The 19,787-nt window shown below is 42.3% G+C and overlaps 1 protein-coding gene across 2 annotated transcripts in view; it reads right to left on the bottom strand.

Annotated features, from left to right (window-relative positions):
• Nucleotides 1-19,787, bottom strand: part of LOC307161971 (uncharacterized protein) — a 44,358-nt gene that overhangs the window by 1,020 nt on the left and 23,551 nt on the right. The window contains exons 2-9 of one of the 2 annotated variants that reach the window (XM_079876982.1): nucleotides 9,590-9,679; nucleotides 9,385-9,468; nucleotides 9,156-9,275; nucleotides 7,733-7,933; nucleotides 7,248-7,353; nucleotides 5,669-6,039; nucleotides 3,942-4,153; nucleotides 1,262-1,421 (exon numbers count right to left, since the gene is read on the bottom strand). In XM_079876982.1, coding sequence (XP_079733108.1) covers nucleotides 1,262-1,421; nucleotides 3,942-4,153; nucleotides 5,669-6,039; nucleotides 7,248-7,353; nucleotides 7,733-7,933; nucleotides 9,156-9,275; nucleotides 9,385-9,468; nucleotides 9,590-9,679 — 1,344 coding nt within the window. The remainder of the gene's footprint in view (nucleotides 1-1,261; nucleotides 1,422-3,941; nucleotides 4,154-5,668; nucleotides 6,040-7,247; nucleotides 7,354-7,732; nucleotides 7,934-9,155; nucleotides 9,276-9,384; nucleotides 9,469-9,589; nucleotides 9,680-19,787) is intronic. The other variant, XM_079876983.1, reaches the window with a different exon arrangement.

Raw genomic sequence — 19,787 nt, 5'->3', positions numbered from 1 at the left:
ACACGTCATACGCATGCGCACGCCGTCAGTCTCTTACAGGTTTCTCAACAGTTCCGACAAACATTAAAAGGACAAACATAAACATTAAAATGGCAAAGAACAACAAATTTCAATGAATTAATCCAATGATACATAAAAAGAATAAATAGAAATAGAATATAGTCAAGACACGTCAAATCGAGAAAAGCTATTTAAATTCTTAAGGTGCTGAACTAATGAACAACTGATTAAAGAATAGTTAGAAGAATACTGATCGCAGCATGAAAATAAACTGTGATATTCAGAATACTCAAACTGTCTAAACACAATATTATATAGGAGTTATAGAGGCTACAGCTCTGGGGGAAAACTATTTCTCAGTCTGTTAGTAGAGACTGTTAAAGTTAAAGGAGTAGTTCACTTCAGAATTCAAATCTCCTGATAGTTTACTCTCCCCCTCGTCATCCAAGATATTGACGTTTTTCTTTCTTCAGTGGAAAAGGAATGAATGTTTTTGAGGAAAATGTTCTAGGATTTTCTCCATATAGTGTCTTCAATGGGGTCCAACGGGTCGAAGGTCCAGATGTGAGTTTCAGTGCAGCTTCAAAGTCTCGACACGATCCAGCCGAGGAATAAGAGTCTCATCTAGACAAACCAGCGGACATTTATAACAGAATAAACATTTATATACTTTTTAACCAGAAATTCTCGTCTGGCACGAGCTGTGATGAACTTCAAAACCATACGACATCGTCGTTTTACCTTTTATTTATTTATTTTTTGTTTTGTAAAGGGCGTTTGTAAAGTACGTTCGCTTTATAAACACTGGGTCTGTTCTTACGCCTACGCACACTTGACCTTTCAACCTGATTACGTAATGTGTGTCTCATCACAGCGAGTTCAAGACCAGCATTTGTGGTTAAAAGTATATAAATGTTTATTTTGTTCTAAAATGTCCGCTGGTTTGTCTAGATGAGACTCTTATTCCTCGGCTGGATCGAGTCGAGACTTTGAAGCTGCACTGAAACTCACATTTGGACCCCATTGAAGTCACTATATGGAGAACAATCCTGGAATGTTTTCCTCAAAAACCTTCATTTCTTTTCCACTGAAGAAAGAAAGACATGAAAGACATCTTGGATGACGAGGGGGAGAGTAAACTATTAGGACATTTTAATTCTGAAGTGAACTACTCCTTTAAACACTGGAAACGCACCATTATAAATAGAGACGCCACTTGTGCCACAACATCTGGAAGAAGATTTACCTTGAAAGCACTTACCAATCACAACGTTCTTAAACTCTAAACTCTGGAAAGATGTTTTCCCGTTCACACCTCTCCAGTTCACAGTTTTGGCCAAGTCATTTTTGATGGCCTGCTTCATGATTCGCCACACCGTGTCCTTCACGTCCACTCCACCCAGCAACCCCAGCTCATCCACCTGGAAGGATTTTAAAACACCTCTTATTGTGGCATAGGCAGAACACATGGTTTAAATTCCATTTAGATAAAACACTAAAACATGATTTTCTAAGTGATTCTGATATTTTGGCAAATTACATGCTAAGAAAATCCCTTTGCAGTGGCTCTGCTACTAGATTTATTTATGGAGAAGAGAAAGACAAAGATGTCTGTGTTACTGGCTGAGCTTTTAGTGTTGTTATGGAAAGTTTGAAGCTGATTGGTTGGTTCTTGTCACATGACCGGCGTACATTTAAAGGGGTGGTGTAATGCCCTTTTCACAAGATGTAAAATAAGTCTCTGATGTCCCCAGAGTGTGTGTGTGAAGTTTTAGCTCAAAATACCCCACAGATATTTTTATATAGCATGTTAAAATCGTCACTTTTTGAGGCTGAGCAAAAACACACCGTTTTGTGTCTGTTCCTTTAAATGCAAATGAGCTGCTGCTCCCGACGCAGGGGGCGGAGCTTCAAGAGCTTGTGTCCTTTTACCTCACACACACATGCACTGAAAATGTCAAAAAGTTTAGCCTTTTATGTTCAAACCGGAGTCAGACAAAGATGGAGAGACTCGAGAAGAAGAGACAACATGTAGAAGCAACAGGACATTTCTGAATGGTTAGTTGATGAGTTTATGAAGCTGATGTGGAGTTATCTTCTAGTCATTAGTTAGCATATTCTGTCTTGATAATCTATAAATCATGTTCAGGGGGCGGGGTTTATGTAAATTCTAGGGTTGGTGATGTCACTAACCCGGGAGGAATGTGGTGTAGTCTCTACCAGCCGTTTGTTGTAGTCCTTAAAAAGCGATTTCTTTAAAATCAAATATCTTTCATCTGCTTTGAACTTTGAGCGTCGTAACTTTGCAGATGTTGTTTATGCTCAAACAGCAACATTACACACTAACTAAAGTTAGAAAAGTCCAATCATAATCAACCAGCCCTTTAAAATAACAAACTTGAGAATGGCTCCTTCGTAGTGTTGAGACCATGTGATGCTGTTCTTTCCATCCCGAATCTAAATCCTGTTTTTTCGGCCTTCCTAAAGCGGAGAAACTTTGAAAAGCTTGAAAAGCCTTTAAACACTATTACTCAGCAGCAAACAACCACAATCATCACTATTTTCAAAAGACTGCTATCTGAACCGTGCAGTTACAGCTTAAATACTCTATTAAATCTTTTTAAGTTTAAGTTTTCACCCCCTTATTGAAAGTCTGAGACTTTTCGTAGGTTTGATCGTCCGTTTAACAAAAATCGTAAGTTGGATCAGTTAGAAAATATACAGCGACTGAGTCAGAACAGACTGAGTTTGGTGGTTGTAGCTTTAAAGCTCTAAGAGAAGAAACTACTTAAAATGTTTGCGATTATAATATTAATAAGCTTAAATAGTAGATCAGTGTTACGTTTTACACACGCTCTAAGCGGTAGACCAATCACAACACACTGGGGCCGGCCAATCAGAGCAGAATACACTTTTCAGAAGGCGGGTTTTAATGAAGATGAAGATGAAAGATGAACTAAAAACAGTTTTCATGTTCAGACAGAAGATGAAAACAGGTGCCGCAACAATGTAACTTAAGGAGAAAAAACATTCGTTTTTTAACATTAAATGATGTAAACGTATTCTAAAATGTTTGAACCTATAAGTAAGCATAATAGGACGTTCAAAAAGAGGTTGTATAATAAATGTCTCTTCAGAAGACTTGGATTAAACCGCTCGATTCCTATATTTACTGTACAGCCTCTTTATGAATGTTTTGAAGCAGCGAATTAGACTTTTAATGGATGGACAGAAATCTCTCAGATTTCATTACAAATATCTTAATTTGTGCTTCAAAGTCTTATGAGTTTGGAACAACATGATAACATTTATGAAACAGTTAGTTCCAGTCCTTGATTCTGATTGGTCAATAGCTGTGCTATTCACGATAAAACACGGCTTTGACCGCATCACCCAACGGTTCTCTGTATCACTACACAACACCCCTAGCAACCACTCTTAGCAACGCAAACATGTGTTCTCATTGATATTGTTCATTGAACATTATACAGTAGAGTATTGTGAGAGATTGAGTAAGCGAGTGTACCAGCATTTACAGCAGATATAGCATTATCCTTCAGGTCAGACTATATTCATAATAAATATCTGTTTAAATGTCCGCTGATATCTTGTCCTCTTAACAGTTAAGAGGTTCTCTAGTCATTTGCGTCTTGCTTCTCCGTGTTCACAAGTTTCAGTCTTCTCTACTGACAGACTCACTCATAAATAGTCTTTGCCGCCATCTAAAGGCGAAATAATAACTTCTGTAGCTGTTAACGGTCAGGGACTATTTTTTCCAGCGGAAGGAAGGTTTGTAGAGATTTTACTTCATGAAAGTTGCATTGATACATATTTTTGGGCGTTAATATTTGTGTGGTAACCGTTTAATAAAAGCAATAATGTACATGCTGTATCGTGAATAATACAGCTTACGTAAACAAGCATAAGTGAGAGTCACGCACCACTTTCCTTCGGGTCTCCGGACAGGATCGCAGCTGGTTCTCCAGGGCGGATAACGACCTCAGGTCTTCGATGGGAAAGCGTCTTTGATTTAAACAGTCGGCGTCTGAGTTTTCCCGCACACCGTGTGATTGGAGATCCTGAACCATCCTTATTAAGCTCATCTGCTGCCCAATAACAATCTCCTGTTTCGTGGTCAGGTCGTGAAGAAGCGCTGAAACATTAAACACAGGAATTGTAAAGTTACATACGAGTCTCACACTTAAAGCCCCCATGAAATCAAAATCGACAATTCATATTTTTTTATTGAATATCGCAGTGTTTATTCTAAATGATTTATAGGTGCACATCATCATTATTGTTTTGGTAATCTTGAATCAGAATAAGTTCCTCTTGCAGCATCTCTTCTCTTCTCTGATGACGAGGGCGGGGCAACCTGTCACTCACATGAGATCAGCCAATAGCAAACCACAACCATCCAATCAACTCCTTATGGACACAATCAAGCCCCGCCCACATTGTTCTTGTTCCAGAAGCGTTTCACTCGGATATACGACACAATAAAGGAGAAAAGGCGAGTGCAACTTACATTTCATGTAAAAGCGACAAGTTTGCAGGTATGTTTAAGACAAACCATGTGTAAGTTCATAAGTCGACACCATTGCTGAGTATTTCCTCCTTAAAACTGCAGTGAACCAAAGACAGTCTCAAAAACACGCTTTGAAATCGCTGGTGTTTCTGACGTCACAAACTACCTTGTAACCAATCAGATCAACGTGTGATCGTCAACCAGTGGATCTCTGAGCTGAGTGAGTGAGTGGAGGCGGGGCTCATTTGCATATTCTTAGAACCGCGCATATTAAATGAGGCAAGGGTGTCGAGTTACATTCAAGATATTTTAAGGCATGAAGAATTAAAAACGTTTAAATATGTCATTTTGGAGATCAAAGATGAGCTTTAAGGTATAAAATGATTGACTACACTTTATTGCATAGCTATAACAGTAAAGATATTGTTATAAAAAAGTGTAAAAGTCCAGTGAACGATATGGAGTTTTGGTTCCTTGCCAGTGTCGCATTTGGCTTTTGTCTTGCTTAGTTGGGGACATTTAATTTAATATTCAACAATATTATTGATCTCTTGCATTGACACCATTAAATGAGAACAGAACTGAGCTGGACGATTTCTTAAATCAAGAGTAAAATGACATAAGATATTAAGTCTTGTTTTCTGGGGAATTAATCCAAATTAAGTGATTTTTAAGATAAATTATCTGCCAATGGGGTCAGAAAAATCATCTTGTTTCTGTTTGAATTAACATTATTTTTCTCACCCCATTGGCAGATAATTTAGCCTTTTTTAAGCAACAACTCACTTCATTTTGATTAATTCCCCCGGAAAACAAGTCATCTAGTAAATGCTAGATGATTTAAGAATTTTTAGATATTTGGACTGGAAACAAGACAAAAATACTTAGTAAGAAAAGCATTTTTTTGCAGTGTATAAATGAACTAAATTAATACCTTTTTTCCAACAAAAATGAATCATCACTGAACTTCCTTAAGCTGGACTGTGACGCTATTTTCTTCTAGAAACAAACTTTGTTGCATTATTTTCCTGTTATCTCTGTAAAGCTGCTTTGAAACACTCTGTGTTGTAAAAAGCACTGTATAAATAAAGGTGAGTTGATGTCACGGCCTTTACACTCGATGGATGATCTGCTTCTTACATCTGATGAAGGGGTCGCAGCACGAGAGGCTCGTCTCCTGAGGCCACAGCGATGGAGTCGCCGGTTCCGGAGACTGGGGGTCCGGTGTGGTTCTCTCGGGCCACGGCTCGGGAAGCTCAATCGCTTGGCATGAAGACGACGACCCCAGAGTCACATGATGCCACTCCAACACGGGCGGCGTCGAGGTTTCACTCGGGCCCGTTTGGGGCCGCACAGGGGCCAGGGTTCGACTCGGCTGAAGCTCAGTAGAGGCTGATAAAATAGTTTTTTTGCATGGAGGTTGTGTTTGAGGGGCTTGTGGTAAATTAGTGTTCTGGGGTGCGACGGCCTCCAAACCAGCGTCGTATTCATCCAGAAGCCGTCTGTTCCGTCTAGAAATTGGATAATTATTAAGTTAGGGTGGTACATCCGTAATATTCAGCGAAATATGTGTGTGTGTGTTCATACAGCAAGTCCTCATGCAGTGTTTCTGTCTTGTTCTCCAGCACAAATATCTAAACATTCATAAATAAAGATTCATTTACTGGAGAAGAAGCAAAATTACTGTTTGTGCTTAAAACCAGAACAAATATAGAGTCAGAAAAATAATCTTAATTCAAATAGAAAACAAGATTATTTTTCTGACTTCATTGGCAGATATTTGTTCTTGTTTTAAGCTCAAACTCACTTCATTTTAATCATTTTTTCATTAAACAAGACTTAATATCTTCAGTCATTAGGGATGCATGATGTATCGGCCACCATATCGGTATCGGCCGATATATGTTAATTTTTAATGAAAATGTATCGACGTCATATCGGCTACATAAAATTATACTGAGAACATCATTATAATTGTGTGTTTGGGACGTGGCTTTTAATGGTGAGACTTTTGTTTTTGTAATCAGGCTCTCAAAAATGACATATAAAAATGTGGATTTAGATTTATCGGCCAATATATCGGTTATCGGCTTTCAAATATAAAGAATTATCGGTATCGGCCAAAATGTTCATATCTAACATTAGCATCCCTAATCTTCATTTAAGAATGTTTAGATATTTGTGCTGGAAAACAAGACAGAAACACTGAGGAAGAACATGATTTTTCTGGACTAAGTTTACATGTGCACCGATAATGTGATTATTTGAAGATGTTGATATGACACAAGCAAACATCTTAGTCTTCACTCCCGCTTACATGCAGTTTTCATTGTTCTGATAATTCGCTAAGAATCATAATGTTGTGTTACTGGCCGATGTTTTAATCTACTTACATCAAATGACACACTTCTATGGACTTACTGGACCAATATACCGCATTATATTAATGCTGCACAACATGAACTCGGTTTCTTAAGCACCCTAAGATGTGATTCCTTATTTAGCGCTACGTTTATGAGTCTGTGAATGTGTTCGTCACATGGTCAGAGCGGAGTAATGCCATTAGTGTTTACATGCCATTTACTGTGATTCGCCACATATTTCACTACAATTATGAGCATGGAAGTATTGTGATTACATGAGGTAAATATCGCCTAATGTAATCGCATGTAAACGTGATACAAAGACAGATTTACACACATAATATAGCCAATCCTACTTTATTTTGTGTTTGAGTGGCCTCGGGGAGCCAGACCCGTCCTGTAACCGGAGATCATTCTGCTGTTCCACAAGAGGAAGCTTTCGCATCGCTTCACTATAATTATCTATCAACGACAGGATTACAAAATCAAAATACAAACACATTTGTTTAGTGCAGTTACACTGCAAAAATGCTTTTCTTACTTAGCATTTTTGTCTTGTTTCCAGTCCAAATATCAAAAAATTCTTAAATCAAGATGCATTTACTAGATGCGTAAAATGCCTTAATTTTGATATATTTACCCAGAAAACAAGACGAAATAATATCTTATGGCATTTTACTACTTTAGTAAATGCATCTTGATTTAAGAATTTTTAGATATTTGGACTGGAAACAAGACTAAGAAAATATGAAAAGAAAAAAAATTACTAAGTAAGAAAAGCATTTTTTGCAGTGTAACCTTTCAAATTAAATGCATTTTTGAAAAAAGGATTTCTACATACTTGCAGTGTACATGATTTTAACCTTATACGCAGACCAAGACTCCTGCGGCTGCTCCGAACTCTCGCTCGCTCTCTGAACTCCTTCATCCATGTACGGAGGCCACGAACACACACCGTTCTTCACCCAGAACGCAGGCACGACCTCCACCTCTTCAGTGTCCACAAAGCTGACGATGTGGTACATGTTTCCTGCCAACACAACTAATATGAATCAATTTATTGTGAATCCTAGATCTCATACTTGTGTAGATTGTCTCTGTCCCTGATGTACTCATGGCAAAGATCTTTCATTCTTCATTTGTTGTACTTTATTGTTCAGAATTGGTCTTTGGTCTCGCCATACAATTACAAAACAATTAACAATACACAATATCCACAATAGTGGTATACTGTTAGCGAATATCCCAACACTGCTGTTTGAGCACTTTCCTCTCAAAAACGAAATAAACACAACAAAAATGTGAAAACAGAAGCTCAGAAAGCATCTGATCATACAGCACTTTCTACAATAGATCGCTTTAAATCTTCAGCTTTACAGTATTAAACATGAAAAACAGTGTCAGCTTCAGTTTCTGCTATAAAGCGTCTCTCAGTGTGTTCATGATCATGTGACCTCGACAGACTGAACAGAAGAAATGAAGATTTACACCTCAAAGAGGGCGGAGCCTCAGAGACACGCCCAGTTATTACATCATCAACACACGGGCCAATGGGAGATCAGAGGTGTTTACCAGCCGGAGTCAGAAAACAAACTCCAAACAAACTTTGTTTTGGCTCGATTTAGTTTGAAATTAAGCTCTTTGATTTCGCCCCAAGTATATTTTGGGGCCTTAATCAGAGCACAACATGTATTAAAGGGTAACTAAACCCTAAACCAACTTTTTTTAGTTAATGATCTGTAAGAATGGGGCTTTATTAGTGCTGTTCATTGATTCAAGTAATTTTTTTGACATTTGTGTTTAAAGTGTTTTAATTTTACAAAATATGGTGTAAAAACGTCTGAGTGCTGCCCTCTTCAGGTTGAACAGTGGCTACTGCAGTTGAATTTTCCTATTGGAAGTTATGGTGGCCGGTGATGTCAGAGGGTACCAGCTAACCACGCCCTTGCCTGCAAAGAGATACGTCTCAGATACACGCCCCCTCTCCACTGGGCTCTGCCTACTTTTCTAGCATTTTTCAAATTTGCCAGTGGGTGGAGTCAGGCTCTGACCAGGGGTTTAGTTACCCTTTAAAACACTTAATTTTAAATGTAAAGGGGGAAAAAAAGCAAACCTGTCAATTCCCTCAAACACAAACCTTACATACTTGTGTATATTTTGTCTGAGATCTGACGCTGATGGAAGCGCGTGGTTAGCGGCAGCGGTTCTGTACGGTTCGTCCACGTGCCGACGGTTCGGAGACACACCTGTGACGAATGGCTCACCTGTTTCCAGAGGAGAAGCGTCCAAACTCAAGGCTCCGGACTTCGCTGGATATTCCTCGGACACCGGTGAATTCCACATTCCACCGGGCTTCATTTTACTCGTTAGCATAAAATCACTCCCTACAGATTGACGAACAAAAGAACAGTTCATAATTCAGAGAGGCCCATAATTCTAAAGATTGGTTAACTCTAGTACTAGAACAAGTACTGATATGAAGTGATCTCTGACCAACTCTAGCTGGTCCTGTTGTTCCCGCGCTGAAACTATCCTGGTCTTCCACTTCTGGACCCAACGGGGAAAGAGCAGGAGAAACTAGGGATGAAATCAATCAACCAAATAAGCATTAAATGATTGAGAATGTACATTAGAATATCATATTTTGGCATCTGATATAAAACAGAAAAGCACTATCATAATTCTTAGTGTGATTTACTCGGTCCACTGTCCCACTGTTCGTCCTCCATGTGTTCCTCTTTGATCTGAATGGATTTGATTCCATCTTCCTGCATGAGTCTGCATAACTCTGATGAGGAAAAAAAAGTGAAAAATTATGGATAAAACATGAAATACAACATATACATATACATGCATTGTTAAAGGTGCAGTAAGCGATTTCTGAGAAACGCCGTTGATATTTGAAATCACCAAAACAAACAAGCCTCTACCCATCTTGATAGCTCCGCCCTCAAATTCACAAACACCTCCCCCATCATGAGTGGACACGCCCCTTCTTGCTGATTGGCTACAAGTGTTTTGTGGTGCTCGGTCTGATACACTTTTAAGAGTCACAAATCGCTTACTGCACCTTTAAAGAAAAAGTTTGCTTAAAAACAAAACCTCTGTCATCATTTATTCAAACGTGCTGCATAACACGAGAATGAACCTCATTGGTTCTTGCTGAAGATCAAACGTGATGCGTAACACGAGAATGAACCTCATTGGTTCTTGCAGAAGCTCAAACGTGCTGCGTAACACGAGAATGAACCTCATTGGTTCTTGCTGAAGCTCAAACGTGCTGCGTAACACGAGAATGAACCTCATTGGTTCTTGCAGAAGCTCAAACGTGCTGCGTAACACGAGAATGAGCCTCATTAGTTCTTGCTAAAGCTCAAAAGTGCTGCGTAACACGAGAATGAACCTCATTGGTTCTTGCAGAAGCTCAAACGTGCTGCGTAACACGAGAATAAACCTCATTGGTTCTTGCTGAAGCTCAAACGTGCTGCGTAACATGAGAATGAACCTCATTGGTTCTTGCTGAAGCTCAAACGTGCTGCGTAACACGAGAATGAACCTCTTTGGTTCTTGCTGAAGCTCAAACGTGCTGCGTAACATGAGAATGAACCTCATTGGTTCTTGCTGAAGCTCAAACGTGCTGCGTAACACGAGAATGAACCTCTTTGGTTCTTGCTGAAGCTCAAACGTGATGCGTAACACGAGAATGAACCGTGATGCGTAACACGAGAATGAACCTCATTGGTTCTTGCTGAAGCTCAAACGTGCTGCGTAACACGAGAATGAACCTCATTGGTTCTTGCTGAAGCTCAAACGTGATGCGTAACACGAGAATGAACCTCATTGGTTCTTGCTGAAGCTCAAACGCGCTGCGTAACACGAGAATGAACCTCATTGGTTCTTGCTGAAGATCAAACGTGCTGCGTAACACGAGAATGAACCTCATTGGTTCTTGCTGAAGCTCAAACGTGATGCGTAACACGAGAATGAACCTCATTGGTTCTTGCTGAAGCTCAAACGTGCTGCGTAACACGAGAATGAACCTCTTTGGTTCTTGCTGAAGCTCAAACGTGATGCGTAACACGAGAATGAACCTCATTGGTTCTTGCTGAAGCTCAAACGCGCTGCGTAACACGAGAATGAACCTCATTGGTTCTTGCTGAAGCTCAAACGTGATGCGTAACACGAGAATGAACCTCATTGGTTCTTGCTGAAGCTCAAACGCGCTGCGTAACACGAGAATGAACCTCATTGGTTCTTGCTGAAGATCAAACGTGCTGCGTAACACGAGAATGAACCTCATTGGTTCTTGCTGAAGCTCAAACGTGATGCGTAACACGAGAATGAACCTCATTGGTTCTTGCTGAAGATCAAACGTGCTGCGTAACACGAGAATGAACCTCTTTGGTTCTTGCTGAAGCTCAAACGTGATGCGTAACACGAGAATGAACCGTGATGCGTAACACGAGAATGAACCTCATTGGTTCTTGCTGAAGCTCAAACGTGCTGCGTAACACGAGAATGAACCTCATTGGTTCTTGCTGAAGCTCAAACGTGATGCGTAACACGAGAATGAACCTCATTGGTTCTTGCTGAAGCTCAAACGCGCTGCGTAACACGAGAATGAACCTCATTGGTTCTTGCAGAAGCTCAAACGTGCTGCGTAACACGAGAATAAACCTCATTGGTTCTTGCTGAAGCTCAAACGTGCTGCGTAACATGAGAATGAACCTCATTGGTTCTTGCTGAAGCTCAAACGTGCTGCGTAACACTAGAATGAACCTCATTGGTTCTTGCTGAAGCTCAAACGTGCTGCGTAACATGAGAATGAACCTCATTGGTTCTTGCTGAAGCTCAAACGTGCTGCGTAACACGAGAATGAACCTCTTTGGTTCTTGCTGAAGCTCAAACGTGATGCGTAACACGAGAATGAACCGTGATGCGTAACACGAGAATGAACCTCATTGGTTCTTGCTGAAGCTCAAACGTGCTGCGTAACACGAGAATGAACCTCATTGGTTCTTGCTGAAGCTCAAACGTGATGCGTAACACGAGAATGAACCTCATTGGTTCTTGCTGAAGCTCAAACGCGCTGCGTAACACGAGAATGAACCTCATTGGTTCTTGCTGAAGATCAAACGTGCTGCGTAACACGAGAATGAACCTCATTGGTTCTTGCTGAAGCTCAAACGTGATGCGTAACACGAGAATGAACCTCATTGGTTCTTGCTGAAGCTCAAACGTGATGCGTAACACGAGAATGAACCTCATTGGTTCTTGCTGAAGCTCAAACGCGCTGCGTAACACGAGAATGAACCTCATTGGTTCTTGCTGAAGATCAAACGTGCTGCGTAACACGAGAATGAACCTCATTGGTTCTTGCTGAAGATCAAACGTGCTGCGTAACACGAGAATGATCCTCATTGGTTCTTGCTGAAGATCAAACGTGCTGCGTAACACTAGAATGAACCTCATTGGTTCTTGCTGAAGCTCAAACGTGATGCGTAACACGAGAATGAACCTCATTGGTTCTTGCTGAAGCTCAAACGTGATGCGTAACACGAGAATGAACCGTGATGCGTAACACGAGAATGAACCTCATTGGTTCTTGCTGAAGATCAAACGTGCTGCGTAACACGAGAATGAACCTCATTGGTTCTTGCTGAAGATCAAACGTGCTGCGTAACACGAGAATGAACCTCATTGGTTCTTGCTGAAGCTCAAACGTGATGCGTAACACGAGAATGAACCTCATTGGTTCTTGCTGAAGCTCAAACGTGCTGCGTAACACGAGAATGAACCTCATTGGTTCTTGCTGAAGATCAAACGTGCTGCGTAACACGAGAATGAACCTCATTGGTTCTCGCTGAAGCTCAAACGTGATGCGTAACACGAGAATGAACCTCATTGGTTCTCGCTGAAGCTCAAACGTGATGCGTAACACGAGAATGAACCTCATTGGTTCTTGCTGAAGCTCAAACGTGATGCGTAACACGAGAATGAACCTCATTGGTTCTTGCTGAAGCTCAAACGTGATGCGTAACACGAGAATGAACTTCATTGGTTCTTGAGAAGCTCAAACGTGCTGCGTAACACGAGAATGAACCTCATTGGTTCTTGAGAAGCTCAAACGTGCTGCGTAACACGAGAATGAACCTCATTGGTTCTTGCTGAAGCTCAAACGTGATGCGTAACACGAGAATGAACCTCATTGGTTCTTGCTGAAGCTCAAACGTGATGCGTAACACGAGAATGAACCTCATTGGTTCTTGCTGAAGCTCAAACGTGCTGCGTAACACGAGAATGAACCTCATTGGTTCTTGAGAAGCTCAAACGTGCTGCGTAACACGAGAATGAACCTCATTGGTTCTTGCTGAAGCTCAAACGTGATGCGTAACACGAGAATGAACCTCATTGGTTCTTGCTGAAGCTCAAACGTGCTGCGTAACACGAGAATGAACCTCATTGGTTCTTGAGAAGCTCAAACGTGATGCGTAACACGAGAATGAACCCCCATTGGCTTTTGCTGAAGCTCAAACGTGATGCGTAACACGAGAATGAACCTCATTGGTTCTTGCTGAAGCTCAAACGTGCTGCGTAACACGAGAATGAACCTCATTGGTTCTTGCTGAAGCTCAAACGTGCTGCGTAACACGAGAATGAACCTCATTGGTTCTTGAGAAGCTCAAACGTGATGCGTAACACGAGAATGAACCTCATTGGTTCTTGAGAAGCTCAAACGTGATGCGTAACACGAGAATGAACCTCATTGGTTCTTGCTGAAGCTTAAACGTGATGCGTAACACGAGAATGAACCTCATTGGTTCTTGCTGAAGCTCAAACGTGCTGCGTAACACGAGAATGAACCTCATTGGTTCTTGCTGAAGCTCAAACGTGATGCGTAACACGAGAATGAATCTCATTGGTTCTTGCTGAAGCTCAAACGTGCTGCGTAACACGAGAATGAACCTCATTGGTTCTTGCTGAAGATCAAACGTGCTGCGTAACACGAGAATGAACCTCATTAGTTCTTGCAGAAGCTCAAACGTGCTGCGTAACACGAGAATGAACCTCATTGGTTCTTGCAGAAGCTCAAACGTGCTGCGTAACACGAGAATGAACCTCATTGGTTCTCGCTGAAGATCAAACGTGCTGCGTAACACTAGAATGAACCTCATTGGTTCTTGCTGAAGCTCAAACGTGATGCGTAACACGAGAATGAACCTCATTGGTTCTTGCTGAAGATCAAACGTGCTGCGTAACATGAGAATGAACCTCATTGGTTCTTGCTGAAGCTCAAACGTGCTGCGTAACACGAGAATGAACCTCATTGGTTCTCGCTGAAGATCAAACGTGCTGCGTAACACGAGAATGAACCTCATTGGTTCTTGCTGAAGCTCAAACGTGATGCGTAACACGAGAATGAACCTCATTGGTTCTTGCTGAAGCTCAAACGTGCTGCGTAACACGAGAATGAACCTCATTGGTTCTTGCTGAAGCTCAAACGTGCTGCGTAACACGAGAATGAACCTCATTGGTTCTTGCTGAAGCTCAAACGTGCTGCGTAACACGAGAATGAACCTCATTGGTTCTTGCTGAAGCTCAAACGTGCTGCGTAACACGAGAATGAACCTCATTGGTTCTTGAGAAGCTCAAACGTGCTGCGTAACACGAGAATGAACCTCATTGGTTCTTGCTGAAGCTCAAACGTGCTGCGTAACACGAGAATGAACCTCATTGGTTCTCGCTGAAGCTCAAACGTGCTGCGTAACACGAGAATGAACCTCATTGGTTCTTGCTGAAGCTCAAATGTGCTGCGTAACACGAGAATGAACCTCATTGCTGAAGATCAAACGTGCTGCGTAACACGAGAATGAACCTCATTGCTGAAGATCAAATGTGCTGCGTAACACGAGAATGAACCTCATTGGTTCTTGCTGAAGCTCAAATGTGCTGCGTAACACGAGAATGAACCTCATTGCTGAAGATCAAATGTGCTGCGTAACACGAGAATGAACCTCATTGGTTCTTGCTGAAGCTCAAACGTGCTGCGTAACATGAGAATGAACCTCATTGGTTCTTGCTGAAGCTCAAACGTGCTGCGTAACACGAGAATGAACCTCATTGGTTCTTGAGAAGCTCAAACGTGCTGCGTAACACGAGAATGAACCTCATTGGTTCTTGAGAAGCTCAAACGTGCTGCGTAACACGAGAATGAACCTCATTGGTTCTTGCTGAAGCTCAAACGTGCTGCGTAACACGAGAATGAACCTCATTGGTTCTCGCTGAAGATCAAACGTGCTGCGTAACACGAGAATGAACCTCATTGGTTCTTGCAGAAGCTCAAACGTGCTGCGTAACACGAGAATGAACCTCATTGGTTCTTGCAGAAGCTCAAACGTGCTGCGTAACACGAGAATGAACCTCATTGGTTCTTGCTGAAGCTCAAACGTGATGCGTAACACGAGAATGAACCTCATTGGTTCTTGCAGAAGCTCAAACGTGCTGCGTAACATGAGAATGAACCTCATTGGTTCTTGCAGAAGCTCAAACGTGCTGCGTAACACGAGAATGAACCTCATTGGTTCTTGCTGAAGATCAAACGTGCTGCGTAACACGAGAATGAACCTCATTGGTTCTCGCTGAAGCTCAAACGTGCTGCGTAACACGAGAATGAACCTCATTGGTTCTTGCTGAAGATCAAACGTGCTGCGTAACACGAGAATGAACCTCATTGGTTCTTGCAGAAGCTCAAACGTGCTGCGTAACACGAGAATGAACCTCATTGGTTCTTGCAGAAGCTCAAACGTGCTGCGTAACACGAGAATGAACCTCATTGGTTCTTGCTGAAGCTCAAACGTGATGCGTAACACGAGAATGAACCTCATTGGTTCTTGCAGAAGCTCAAACGTGCTGCGTAACATGAGAATGAACCTCATTGGTTCTTGCAGAAGCTCAAACGTGCTGCGTAACACGAGAATGAACCTCATTTGTTCTTGCTGAAGCTCAAACGTGATGCGTAACACGAGAATGAACCTCATTGGTTCTTGCTGAAGCTCAAACGTGATGCGTAACACGAGAATGAACCTCATTGGTTCTTGCTGAAGCTCAAACGTGCTGCGTAACACGAGAATGAACCTCATTGGTTCTTGCTGAAGATCAAACGTGCTGCGTAACACGAGAATGAACCTCATTGGTTCTTGCAGAAGCTCAAACGTGCTGCGTAACACGAGAATGAACCTCATTGGTTCTTGCAGAAGCTCAAACGTGCTGCGTAACACGAGAATGAACCTCATTGGTTCTCGCTGAAGATCAAACGTGCTGCGTAACACTAGAATGAACCTCATTGGTTCTTGCTGAAGCTCAAACGTGATGCGTAACACGAGAATGAACCTCATTGGTTCTTGCTGAAGATCAAACGTGCTGCGTAACATGAGAATGAACCTCATTGGTTCTTGCTGAAGCTCAAACGTGCTGCGTAACACGAGAATGAACCTCATTGGTTCTCGCTGAAGATCAAACGTGCTGCGTAACACGAGAATGAACCTCATTGGTTCTTGCTGAAGCTCAAACGTGATGCGTAACACGAGAATGAACCTCATTGGTTCTTGCTGAAGCTCAAACGTGCTGCGTAACACGAGAATGAACCTCATTGGTTCTTGCTGAAGCTCAAACGTGCTGCGTAACACGAGAATGAACCTCATTGGTTCTTGCTGAAGCTCAAACGTGCTGCGTAACACGAGAATGAACCTCATTGGTTCTTGCTGAAGCTCAAACGTGCTGCGTAACACGAGAATGAACCTCATTGGTTCTTGAGAAGCTCAAACGTGCTGCGTAACACGAGAATGAACCTCATTGGTTCTTGCTGAAGCTCAAACGTGCTGCGTAACACGAGAATGAACCTCATTGGTTCTCGCTGAAGCTCAAACGTGCTGCGTAACACGAGAATGAACCTCATTGGTTCTTGCTGAAGCTCAAATGTGCTGCGTAACACGAGAATGAACCTCATTGCTGAAGATCAAACGTGCTGCGTAACACGAGAATGAACCTCATTGCTGAAGATCAAACGTGCTGCGTAACACGAGTATGAACCTCATTGGTTCTCGCTGAAGCTCAAACGTGCTGCGTAACACGAGAATGAACCTCATTGGTTCTTGCTGAAGCTCAAATGTGCTGCGTAACACGAGAATGAACCTCATTGCTGAAGATCAAATGTGCTGCGTAACACGAGAATGAACCTCATTGGTTCTTGCTGAAGCTCAAACGTGCTGCGTAACATGAGAATGAACCTCATTGGTTCTTGCTGAAGCTCAAACGTGCTGCGTAACACGAGAATGAACCTCATTGGTTCTTGAGAAGCTCAAACGTGCTGCGTAACACGAGAATGAACCTCATTGGTTCTTGAGAAGCTCAAACGTGCTGCGTAACACGAGAATGAACCTCATTGGTTCTTGCTGAAGCTCAAACGTGCTGCGTAACACGAGAATGAACCTCATTGGTTCTCGCTGAAGATCAAACGTGCTGCGTAACACGAGAATGAACCTCATTGGTTCTTGCAGAAGCTCAAACGTGCTGCGTAACACGAGAATTAACCTCATTGGTTCTTGCAGAAGCTCAAACGTGCTGCGTAACACGAGAATGAACCTCATTGGTTCTTGCTGAAGATCAAACGTGCTGCGTAACACGAGAATGAACCTCATTGGTTCTTGCAGAAGCTCAAACGTGCTGCGTAACACGAGAATGAACCTCATTGGTTCTTGCAGAAGCTCAAACGTGCTGCGTAACACGAGAATGAACCTCATTGGTTCTTGCTGAAGCTCAAACGTGATGCGTAACACGAGAATGAACCTCATTGGTTCTTGCAGAAGCTCAAACGTGCTGCGTAACATGAGAATGAACCTCATTGGTTCTTGCAGAAGCTCAAACGTGCTGCGTAACACGAGAATGAACCTCATTTGTTCTTGCTGAAGCTCAAACGTGATGCGTAACACGAGAATGAACCTCATTGGTTCTTGCTGAAGCTCAAACGTGCTGCGTAACACGAGAATGAACTTCATTGGTTCTTGCTGAAGATCAAACGTGCTGCGTAACACGAGAATGAACCTCATTGGTTCTCCCTGAAGCTCAAACGTGCTGCGTAACACGAGAATGAACCTCATTGGTTCTTGCTGAAGCTCAAACGTGATGCGTAACACGAGAATGAACCTCATTGGTTCTTGCTGAAGCTCAAACGTGCTGCGTAACACGAGAATGAACCTCATTGGTTCTTGCAGAAGCTCAAACGTGCTGCGTAACACGAGAATGAACCTCATTGGTTCTTGCAGAAGCTCAAACGTGCTGCGTAACACGAGAATGAACCTCATTGGTTCTTGCAGAAGCTCAAACGTGCTGCGTAACACGAGAATGAACCTCATTGGTTCTTGCAGAAGCTCAAACGTGATGCGTAACACGAGAATGAACCTCATTGGTTCTTGCAGAAGCTCAAACGTGCTGCGTAACACGAGAATGAACCTCATTGGTTCTTGCAGAAGCTCAAACGTGCTGCGTAACACGAGAATGAACCTCATTGGTTCTTGCTGAAGCTCAAACGTGCTGCGTAACACGAGAATGAACCTCATTGGTTCTTGTGAAGCTCAAACGTGCTGCGTAACACGAGAATGAACCTCGTTGGTTCTTGAGAAGCTCAAACGTGCTGCGTAACACGAGAATGAACCTCATTGGTTCTTGCTGAAGATCAAACGTGCTGCGTAACACGAGAATGAACCTCATTGGTTCTTGTGAAGCTCAAACGTGCTGCGTAACACGAGAATGAACCTCATTGGTTCTTGTGAAGCTCAAACGTGCTGCGTAACACGAGAATGAACCTCGTTGGTTCTTGCTGAAGCTCAAACGTGCTGCGTAACACGAGAATGAACCTCATTGGTTCTTGCTGAAGATCAAACGTGCTGCGTAACACGAGAATGAACCTCATTGGTTCTTGTGAAGCTCAAACGTGCTGCGTAACACGAGAATGAACCTCATTGGTTCTTGAGAAGCTCAAACGTGCTGCGTAACACGAGAATGAACCTCATTGGTTCTTGCTGAAGCTCAAACGTGCTGCGTAACACGAGAATTAACCTCATTGGTTCTTGCAGAAGCTCAAACGTGCTGCGTAACACGAGAATGAACCTCATTGGTTCTTGCTGAAGATCAAACGTGCTGCGTAACACGAGAATGAACCTCATTGGTTCTTGCAGAAGCTCAAACGTGCTGCGTAACACGAGAATGAACCTCATTGGTTCTTGCAGAAGCTCAAACGTGCTGCGTAACACGAGAATGAACCTCATTGGTTCTTGCTGAAGCTCAAACGTGATGCGTAACACGAGAATGAACCTCATTGGTTCTTGCAGAAGCTCAAACGTGCTGCGTAACATGAGAATGAACCTCATTGGTTCTTGCAGAAGCTCAAACGTGCTGCGTAACACGAGAATGAACCTCATTTGTTCTTGCTGAAGCTCAAACGTGATGCGTAACACGAGAATGAACCTCATTGGTTCTTGCTGAAGCTCAAACGTGCTGCGTAACACGAGAATGAACTTCATTGGTTCTTGCTGAAGATCAAACGTGCTGCGTAACACGAGAATGAACCTCATTGGTTCTCCCTGAAGCTCAAACGTGCTGCGTAACACGAGAATGAACCTCATTGGTTCTTGCTGAAGCTCAAACGTGATGCGTAACACGAGAATGAACCTCATTGGTTCTTGCTGAAGCTCAAACGTGCTGCGTAACACGAGAATGAACCTCATTGGTTCTTGCAGAAGCTCAAACGTGCTGCGTAACACGAGAATGAACCTCATTGGTTCTTGCAGAAGCTCAAACGTGCTGCGTAACACGAGAATGAACCTCATTGGTTCTTGCAG

This window comes from Squalius cephalus (assembly GCF_949319135.1).
Source record: "Squalius cephalus genome assembly, chromosome: 7".
In the NCBI taxonomy this organism is placed as follows: domain Eukaryota; kingdom Metazoa; phylum Chordata; class Actinopteri; order Cypriniformes; family Leuciscidae; genus Squalius; species Squalius cephalus.
The sequence above is the reverse complement of the archived record's forward strand: the minus strand, read 5'-3'. Positions and strand labels throughout refer to the sequence as shown.